The 10,239-nt window shown below is 46.8% G+C and overlaps 2 protein-coding genes across 12 annotated transcripts in view; one reads left to right on the forward strand and one right to left on the reverse strand.

Moving 5' to 3' along the window:
- The first annotated feature begins 4,386 nt into the window (after positions 1-4,386).
- Positions 4,387-5,797, forward strand: DUSP28 (dual specificity phosphatase 28). Its single transcript, XM_085306099.1, has 2 exons — positions 4,387-4,734; positions 5,684-5,797. The coding sequence occupies exons 1-2, from the start codon at positions 4,387-4,389 to the stop codon at positions 5,795-5,797; spliced, it is 462 nt and encodes a 153-aa protein (XP_085162225.1).
- Positions 5,411-10,239, reverse strand: part of LOC146595244 (claudin-19-like) — a 19,889-nt gene continuing 15,060 nt past the window's right edge. For 6 of the 11 annotated variants that reach the window (XM_085306093.1, XM_085306092.1, XM_085306091.1 and 3 more), the window contains 2 exons: positions 9,347-9,457; positions 6,779-8,006 (listed from right to left, as the gene is read on the reverse strand). In XM_085306093.1, coding sequence (XP_085162219.1) covers positions 7,907-8,006; positions 9,347-9,457 — 211 coding nt within the window. In that variant the 3' untranslated portion in view covers positions 6,779-7,906. Of the gene's footprint in view, positions 5,572-6,026; positions 6,326-6,778; positions 8,344-8,541; positions 8,772-9,346; positions 9,458-10,239 lie in introns of those variants that run through there. The other 5 variants (XR_014895972.1, XR_014895973.1, XM_085306097.1 and 2 more) reach the window with 5 other exon arrangements.

Below are 10,239 nucleotides of genomic sequence, written 5' to 3' on the forward strand. Positions count from 1 at the left end.
GGGGTTACTTTGGGGGTTTAAAAGTCTGAACACCCCGGTCAACGTTTCGCCTTACAGGACGATTCGGCCATCTTTGCCGGCTCCTTTTCCGTGCAGGGCCAGCTGGCTGCCAGCCTGGTTTATGCTGCGAGTTCCTTACGGGCACAAAGGGGACACATTAAACGCGAAGCCGGGAATGTATTGCTGGTCCAGTTAATGTTTTAACCACCTAATAGGCCACGTTACTGGTCCTTTTGCAATAACATAACCTCGCAGGCCACATTAATGTGGAAAAGCCTCAAGAAACATTTGTTATGCAGAAGAAACCCTTCCTAATATCTGCCCCTTTTTGCTGCCTTTATGCTCACGCTTCTGGTGTCCCTCAGGGGTCCTGAGGACGATATAGGTTCAGTCTTCATGGGGACCGCGGCGGTGGTGCCGGCCAGGGGTGTTCCCCGATGGGCACGGACCCCCGCTGAGCGCAGGTCCCCGGGCTGCACGCATCCCTTGCAGAGGGCTGCGCTGCTGCCTGGGGGCTTGCTGCTTCGAAGGGGAGCAGGGGTGGGGGGGGTGGGGGGCAGCCTCTACTTCGGGGCTCCCGCGGCGGTGACTTGCAGTGTTCTGGGTCGGAAAAGCCTTCTTCTGGCAAGGGGTGCTGAGGGGGGGGTTGATGCTCTAGCGAAGACTGGGAGCAGAGAGCGCGGCCCTGCACCGTGCGGAGCCAGGAATCGTGGATTTTCAAGTGTCTCTTTCAGCCTGCTCTTTCGTGCCATAATATGTATCGTCTAACCAAGGGGGAGGGTTGTTAAAGGCTTTGAGAGCGCAGCTACTTACCATTTACAAATGACAAACTGCCTGTTGTTTTCCGGTGGGCTTGGTAGGGGCTATGGTATAACAAAATATCTAAAGTCCACCTTTGCTTTAAAAACAGATGCATTTCTATCTGCAGGAAGAAGAATTATTTCACTTCTTATTGGCATAGCTGGACAGTTATCTATTTCTTTCTGTTACCAAGGTACTTGTAACTCTCTTGCACTGTTTATCTAAAGTTGAAATATGTTCTTTGAATCCTTGTATAAATAAAAAGGCTGGAGACTTAAATCTATAGTTACAGGGCAGTTTTCTTTCTTTTCCATTTAAGTTGGGTTTGCAGGAGGATTTTTTTTTTCCTCCACACCCCCCCCCCCCCCGCACCCCCGCCACCCCTTTTAAGGCATGGCGATGGTCAGTAGTCCTGAAGAAGGAAATCTTGCTTTAAAACACAGGGTTTATAAAGGTATAGTGAAAATATTGAAAATATGAGTAAGTTTGCCCTGCAATCGATCCTGTGTAATCTAGCTGAACAGCTGCAGGGATTTGATGGATATGGTTTATGCGGAAACAAGAAGAGCCGAATTTTAAGCCATCGAGGCAAGGTTTCTAAATGGTCTCTTTCACTTGCCAATGCACCAAGACATTGCGCTGCAATATCCCGAGGAATCGGTATCAGCGTTTGTCAGCGCGAAGGGTTGTGCTGACTGCTTGCTCTGACCCTGCAGCAGTGCAGCTGCTGGCAGAGCTCAGGGCGAGCGAGGCGGCGCGCCGGCCCGTCGCGGCGACGCGGCTGCTCGACCTTGAGCGCCTGCCGGAGGCTGAAGCGGTGCAGCAGGTTCGTGTTTGTGTCTCCAGGAGTCAAGGTAACTCGTCAAAAGCAGCTAGTGAAGTGTTTCTGGGAGAGACATGATAGCTTGGAACTAGTCAAAGTGCCTCTGCCTGGAAGCAAACATCACTTAAAAAGTAAATAAATTGAGTGATACCGAGTCGGTAGATATTTCTTTCTTTAGCGTAATGTCCTGCCATTACAACAATTTATATGCCACATGCACAAATTTATATCAATACAGACAAGTGTAGAAATGTTGGTCTTCTAGGAAAAACGTGGTTTGCAGCCCTCCTTTGCCTCCCCTGTGTCTAATTATGATTTTAAATGTAGAGCTGTTTTTGTGTATTAAAACATTTTTTAGTGGTTTGTTAAGATGATGAACATACATACATACATCTGTAAATTAACTCCTAAAAGAGCTTGAGAAAGCTGTATGGCTGATGCAAGCGATCCTTTGGCTCCCTAGAGGGTCGGCACAAGGGCACTGACACATAAAAACCAGGTGAAACCCCTGGTGAGATGGCACAGCCCTGGGCCAAGCAGTGGCTTTTGGGCCAGCCAGAAGCACCAGGACAAGCTGCAGCTGGGGCTAACAGTACCTGAGGTTTGCTCCACACCTCTACAGCAGCACCACCAAGAACAGAAACCCCTAGAACAGCCCCCGCAAGATCTGGGCCTGAGGCATCAGGGCAGGATGTTCCATCAAGGGGATGAGACTTTCAGCCCAGCAGTTCAACCAGCTTCTTCCAGAGGAGTGAAATGGCTCCATAGCCAAGACAAGGCATCTGGGGCACTTTTTAGCTTGCAATCACCCTCCCCGTGATGACGACCAGCCTTGTCCTATGCCACCTCCACCCTTGGAGCTGAAGCACTGCAGGGAGCAGGGAAGGGACAACCTTCTGGGCAGATTCATCAACCTTTCCTTGATGAAACGACCTTCATCAAGGCAACAACAGTCAGCCATCTTCCACGTTAGTGTTGCGGCTTTCAGCCTCCCAGAGCAATTTTGGAAAGCAAAAAAAATGCTACCTGAGAAAGGCCATGCAGGAGACAACGACCAGCCAGTGCAGTGGGCCGAGCTAGGAGCCTTGCAGACGCCTGCAGCCTCACGGCTGGGAAGGAGCACTCCTAGCAAGGCAGCTGACTAAAGCCCTGCTTCCCCTTGCAGCAGCGTGGGACTGCTGCCCTGCTGCCTGGCCGGGGCGAGCAGGAGCGCCCATGGCCTGCCCAGGTCTGGGTCTGGTGGGCCAAGGAGCTCACGAAGGGCTTGGAGAAGAAAAAGGGAGGCGAAAGTGCCGGAGGTGGTGGGGTGGTGCTCGCCTGGACAGCCCTGTCACAGGACAGGGCAACACATTTTTTACGGTGGGTCTGCGGGCTCCGCCACAGCCATGTTTCTCAACGGGCTCGTGCAGGGCCCGGAGCCGTCCAAGCGTGGGGGCACTGTCCCAGATGGATGCTCTCTGCGGGCGGCAGAGAGGGGCCTGGGGACCTTTCAGGTCACCCGGCTGCCAGGGAAAGGTCCCGTCATCGTCCTTGGCACGTCCAGGCGTTGGTTAATATTCCTGATGTGGCTGGAGCACGGCCAACAGCTCGGTGGAGCCTGGATCCGACAGAGCACGGAGATGCAGATTATTTGCTACTGAAAATTATAAGGGGAGGTGTTAGTGCATTAGGAGCTAATGATGCATCTGATCGATAACGCGCTATTACGAGTTAATGTTTACAGACAATACAGGACTTGGAGATAGTTGTTATTATGGTAATACATACTGCTTTTTCTTTTTCTTTTTTTTTTAACATAAATAGGTTCATACTGCCTCGTAAGCGCTGTTAGGGCTCTTGCCACATCCTTGCTGTGGGAGGAGCAGTAACAGCACAGCCCAGCTTAAATTACTGACCTTACGTGGTTAATTATAACTGTTTTTTTTTCTGGAGTAAGCAGCTGTTCCACTTCTTTGATGGCCTCTTGCCTGCCCAGAAAGGCCACACACACACATATGCACACACACTCCTGTATGAAATGCTTCCTATTTATTGATTGTTTGGGGTTTCTTTAAAAAAAAAAAAAAAAAAAAAAAAGGCAAATATCCTTTTCATGTCCAGTGCGAAAGGCAGGTATTTTACTGAAGTCCAGAGAGATTAGAGCTGCTGTAGTTATCTTTCCTGGTAAATAATTCACTCTCTCAAAGAGAGAAATTAGCCTGGCACAATTACTTTCGATCAAACTATGCTGTTTTTATCAATCACGGTTTCAGAATGTGCCTCACGCACACAAGATGACCAGAGCATCGCAAAGTGCTGCCGTAAACTTTTCCCTGTAAAGCAGCCCAGCGGCCGCCCGCCCGCACACCACCCCCAAGCCTTGGGGAAGGCTCAGTAACACGCGAAGCCGAGCGGCTGTGCTTAGGCGTAACTCCATGAGAGCCCGTTTTCTGGGCACTCAAAAGACTTCTGTTGCAGGAGACAACCCCCACCACAACCCCCACCACCTTTCACTTCAGCTTAGATCAGGGTTACGCCAGTGCTGATCTCAGCAGCGGATTTTCTGTGCCAATGATAAGTTTTTTTTATTATTTTGCTCGCTCGCTCTGTCTTTTTTTGGCAACACGCCGCTATGGGACGAGCAGCTGTGCAAAGCCAACAGCTTGGCAGCCCGCGTGCGGCCGCCGACCCCGCGGCGCTAGGACCCGCCTGCCTCGGCCCGGACGGAGCCTCCCCGGGAGCGGGCAGGCAGCGGCCGGCCCTCGCCTCGCCCGCGGCCGCCCATGGCCCGGCTCTGCCCGGTGGCGGCCGGGCTGCTGCTGGGCACGGCGCGGGCCGCCCGCGACCCGGCACTGCTGGAGCACCACCGAGTCACCCTCTGCATCAACGTGTCCCGGCAGCAGCCGTTCCCGGGCCTGCGGCACGTCCGCTGCCTGCGCGTGCCCGTTCTCGACGACCCGGCCGAAGACCTGGCCCGGCACTTCGAGCGGTGCGGCGAGGCCATCGAGGAAGCGGTGGCGAGCGGCGGGACGTGCCTGGTGTACTGCAAGAGCGGCCGCAGCCGCTCGGCCGCCGTCTGCACCGCCTACCTCATGCGGCACCGAAACCTCACGCTCGAGGAGGCCTTTGCGGTACCGTACCCGTGCCCGCACTGCGGGCAGCTAGCCTTTGGGGGAGAAATGCAGTGCTTCTTACGAGCCGTGACATCGCACAGCACTGGCGTGGTGCTCTCGCTTCTTTATTAGCGTATCTTTAGCTATTCGCTGTTTGAGTAAAATGCTGCTATAAACTTTTCCACCACCATGACCCTATTTGGAGAAATATGCATTCAAAAGTAGGTTTCTTTGCACAAATACAAATGCAAATAAGCTTTAAGCACTGGTAACAAAATATGCATGCAAAAGTGACTATGTAACCCTTCCCACTATCATTTGCTTATTCAGGACAAGTGAAGTTAAAATCAGTGACATGAAGCAAGTTAGTGAAAAAAAATCAAGCTATTTGCAGAAGGTGTTTTGCAGGATTTGCTCTTAAAGCTGTGGTATAGATATTATCTACATAACAGCTCAACATAGCAAAGAACCATGACCTAGGATGCCTACTGAGTAACTCAAGGCTAGCAATGAACAATAGCACCTCAATTTTATTAGCATGGCTGTCGTGTGTGTTTAAGTACGTGGATATGACTTACTCTAAGGCCTTTTAGTCTTCATCCACCTAGCAAGTATATGATTAAGAAGTCCCTAATGCAGGTACCTGGTTTGTGCCCCACGAGACATCATAGGCTTTCAGGTTCAGGAGCAGGCTTCACTGTAGTGTAAGGACGAGAGGCTCTTGCCACGCTTTGCGAGGGACACTCGCATTTCCAGCCCCATCAACAGCCCTTCCTCGTGTCCTGCAGCATGGACTGAACGCCAGCTGGTGTCAGCAGGCGCAGAGCAAGGGCATCTCACCAACCTATCGCTGCGCTATTGCATAGCGAAACCAAAGCCAAAGTAAATCTTCTCAAAAGACAAAGAGGAATAAATTATTTTGCCTGATTCCTGCACTGTTACTGCAATGTCCCTCCTCTTTCTCTAGACCGTGAAGGCTGCCAGACCAGAAGCAGAACCTAACGCAGGATTTTGGGCTCAGCTGCAGAGATATGAAGAAGACTTACAGAAGCAAAAGCAGTCTGCTGAGCAAAGGACTTAGCTCTCTTTAAAATATTATCACACAATGTTATTTTAAAAGAAAGATGTTTATGACAGGGAAAAAAAAGAAAGAAATCACTATCACATTATATGTCACTAATAAATAAAAGACCTTACTCCTCAAAATGAGGTGATGGATCATTAAAGTCATCAAGAGCATTGCTACTGAAAGTGCAGGGAAAAGGGGCCGATACGCAGGGGAAAGCAACAGAAACAGAAAAGTGGTGGAAGGCCTGTAAACAAATGGTTATCCTAAGCATTTATTTTCCCTTGAGCGATGCTGAATATGATAACAATGCATTGAACGAACGCCTATGGTACTACATAGCAGTTTTATTCTACTCTCGTTTTTTAATTAAACTTCCCAGTGATATAAGTGCAAGAGCTGATGCAAGACCAAGGCCCAAATTTCTAGTTCACCTACCGGATCATCATTAACGTTCATCCACAGGTGCAGTCTTCAGTGGGACATCATTGACACAAGAACTGCTTAGCCTCTGCCTGATCTCTGAATTTTCCTTACTTTCAACTATATTAAAAAATCACAAGATTATACATTAAAAAAAAAGAAAGGAAAAAAAGAGGACAACATACACAGATGGTGGTAAGCAGTTCAGCTCCCACTGTGCAAGTTAAACATCTTTTCTGCTTTTAAGCATATCCTACTAAATACCAAAGAGATGATTTTAAGAAAAAGTAGTGACAGTGGAGGGGAGGAGAAATGACGACACCGGCAATCTAAAAGCAATCTTCATTCTTTTAGCTTAGTAAGATCTATCAACGCCCAACTTCACGCCTTCATGTGGCTGAATACGTCCGCTGTGTCTGTACACACACACCGTGGCTAGACTGGCTCTGCTAGGCCAGGTTGCCCTGCTGAAGTTATCTGTTAGGGCATTAGGGACAACACATGAAACTTCCAAACCAGCCTGCATTTACATTTTGCCATAAGTCACTACAATTAGGCGGCGATACAGACGTGTTTCGTTGAACTGTTTTAATACATCTGTGATTTAAAAGCGACAAGTCGTGAAAGCTGCGCGTGTGCAGCGTAAAATCCCGTTCCACGCTGCTCGGAGCGTGAGCGTTCGGGGACGTCAGCTCAGCCTCGGTGCCGCAGGGCTGGCGCAGTGCAGAACACCCGGCCCCAGCAGCAGGGCGGCCTCAGACACGCGTCCGAACGCCCACGCAACGCTGGGGAACAGAGCCGTCGCGCAGCTACGTGAATTAGACGATTCATGGGCAACAGAAGCTTCCAAAGTTAAAGACTGATCAAAGTTAAAAGTAGAATTATTTTTAAATTTCAAAATACAGAAATAAAAACTTTAAATTGGGGCTATCTTCTAGTTATCTGAAGGTGCATGCTCATCAGAGGCTTTCTCCACTTCCAGTTGTGTTTGGGTCCTTCTATACCATTTATCTTTGGTATCTTCATTCCCTCCAACACGGAATTTGTTGCAGTTCTGCAGGTTTGGAGGTGAGTGGTGGTTTCTCAGGGATTTTTTTTTTTTTTTTTTTTTTTTAAGTTTTTATAAGTCATCTTGACTAGCATACATAACAACAATTTCAGCATTACATGAGCCTTCAAGCACAGAGTATATTTACTATATCCTTATCAAAGGCCATGATACCACTCACCAAAAAAACCTATTTCAGTCAGTCAGTGGAATACGGCTTATTTACTATCAAAAGCTGAAGCAGCTAAACAAAAATGGGAAGTGAACTATTAATGAAAATACAATATATCATTGCTAACAGTGAGCTCTATTAACTTGCAGTCAGCTACAGCATATCAGTTCCATGCTTCTGAGTCACCCGAAATATAAAACCATTGCTCTTGATTTGTCAGGATATACCAGACACTGTAGTTGAATTTTACCAGGCTTCTTAGCGTGCAGAAAAGAAAAAAAAAATCTTCATGCCACAGGATTTCACAGCACAGCATTTTCTGTAGAAGCCTATTTCCATTTTAAACCCATTCCCAGAAGGAGGTATTAAAATGTGTATCACCTCCAAATTAAGATGAAAGCTTGCAGCTTGGAACCAGGTCACTTTCTTACTTGAGTTCATAAACCACTAACATTGCAAGTAATGCAAAAAAAAGGTAAGGTTAGACGTACTCCTTGGTGCTTGTGACTGCCTCAGAGTTTTTAGTGTAAATGTGCTGCTGAGGAATTGCCTGGCCCATGGAATAGCCGTATTTGCTGCCACTGTAAATAAAGAAAAAAAAAGATATAAAATAATTAGGATTGTGCACACTTTTACAGTTTCAGCTGCTGGGGGGGTTACTCATGTAGGTCCGGATCCAATCCACTGACAGTAGCTACTTCACACGGGGGCCGCAATCAGAGCAGCCGCGCTCTTGCCAGTCCTGCAGTGAAGAAGACGACGTGGGCTCCTCGGGCTGTTAACTGGAGACAGCTTCTGTGCTCCCAAATTACACCTGCTCTTCTCTGAGGCCTGTAGTCACCGGGCTAAAGCAGGAGCAAACTGAGCCCTGACTGCAGCAAGAATGTGCAGGCTGCAATTCTTAGTACGGGAATGAAGCTGATGAGAAAGGAAGAGAGAAGCATCTGGAGTCAAACCAACTCCTCCATCTGTCCTTCGGCATGCTGAACTTTTACTGTCTGTCTTTAGCCTGCACGTTTTACTCGATTTTCAACAGATTTCAATATATTTGGTACTTTGTACCAGGGTAGGGTGAGTCAGATCAAAAGTCCAAATTGGTTGATGAAATATTACCATAACACTTAAATGACATCAGTTTAGGCTCAATATGCAATAGCGTGTCAGAGGCATACTCTCACTGACTGGCTATTTTGACATAGCTTTCCTCAGGTTAAATCCAGCAGTAGTGAGGATGTTTCTTTTTCCTTTTGTGTTGTCATCCTCTTAACTTTGTACATCCTCCCAGCCATTTGGGTTGTTCTGGCTATTTTTAACATCATCATCCTGCTTCTTGAGAAAGGGACCATCTATATGTACAAATAATTTAAAAAATATATCCAGGTAAGAATAAGTATGGAGGCCAGAAATCTACCCTTTTTTTCCTGATTCGATACACAACAAAGCATTCCATGAGAAACAAGAAAAAATCATAGGTTTCTAACAATCTATATTTTAGGATGAAAATGCGATGACATTTTCTTCAAATTAAACATGACTATTTAAATGTGCTTATTTTAAAAGTAGTGAGCATTGCAGGCAAAGAACTTAATTATAATACACTATATTTTTATATACTTTTGGCCGAACAAAGGACATACAGATTTTAGCAGCATCAACAGTACTTGGAATTACGAAAGACTAGTAACAAATGATTGCTGATTGCAATGTATCATCAAAAGTGTGGTATCGGGGGATACAAGCATTTGGCAGAAGCCTGCGATGCATCGTAGCACTGAATTAGCCGTTACAGTTTCCTGTTTGGACTTGATAGGGCTGCAGCATTATACTGGGATGAGGGAGAGATAATAGTATACAGATAGAAAATGGGTATCACTAGTATATAACTGACAGTTGCTATTTCAACTGACAAAGTCAAAATTACCTGTGTTTCTCTCTTTTCTTCCCTTTGCATGAACAGGTCAGGAAGATCCCACCAAGCATATAAAGAACAGATCCAGCCCAGCCTAAGTACAAAGCATCTCCTAGTTCATACCTGAAACAGAAAACCTTTCACAGAAGCAGCAAGTAACAGAATCACATCTCACAATCACACAATCAGAGAAGTTATAGACATTTCTCTGCTGTTTTACTACAGGGTGCGACACCAGATGCGGTTACTTCAGACTGAGCTGTAAGGGGCACGAACCAAGCAAACAAATTCCATTCTAGCAATCGGCTAAGCGAAAGGAACTTCATAGCTAGCAGAGGAGAAGCAGCCCATTTCCGTCTCCGCTCAGTAAAACTCTGAAGTGCATATTTAAGTGTGCTGCTAAACCACTGACAGAACAGAAAGTGGGAAGCAACCATAAAGATAAGAAGCAATAAATAATTGTGTTCATTCGGTAAATTGTTGGTCATAAAGGAGAAAGGATGACTCTCAAAAAAACAGAATCCATCTAAAGCAATCACTTTGAACAGTTCAAAAGGAAAGTAGATAAAGAAAAGTTACATGCATATTTGTTCGCACTTGCTGAATTTCAGATTAGCTGCCTGTTCGTTGCTCATTAATCCCCTTAGTTAGTCCTGCCTCTTCAGGTTTTAACTCGCTGAGGTTCTTAAGAGCCAAAACCCAGGACAAAGGCGTCCAGCTGCTGACAAACTTTAGAAATTACCACTTGATCTAGTACTTGGATAGAGAGCATACTATATAACCACATGTGAAGGAAGAACACAAGAGAGGAACTCTGTTGTACTGTAGGTGTCTCAGACCACAGGAGAAAACAACAGCACAGATACAGTTCCTGCTCAAATGTAAAAACTTCCATTTTTCTTCTT

This window comes from Rhea americana, unplaced genomic scaffold, assembly GCF_003343005.1.
Source record: "Rhea americana isolate MKP2758 unplaced genomic scaffold, rheAme1 scaffold_231, whole genome shotgun sequence".
Lineage (NCBI taxonomy): Eukaryota > Metazoa > Chordata > Aves > Rheiformes > Rheidae > Rhea > Rhea americana.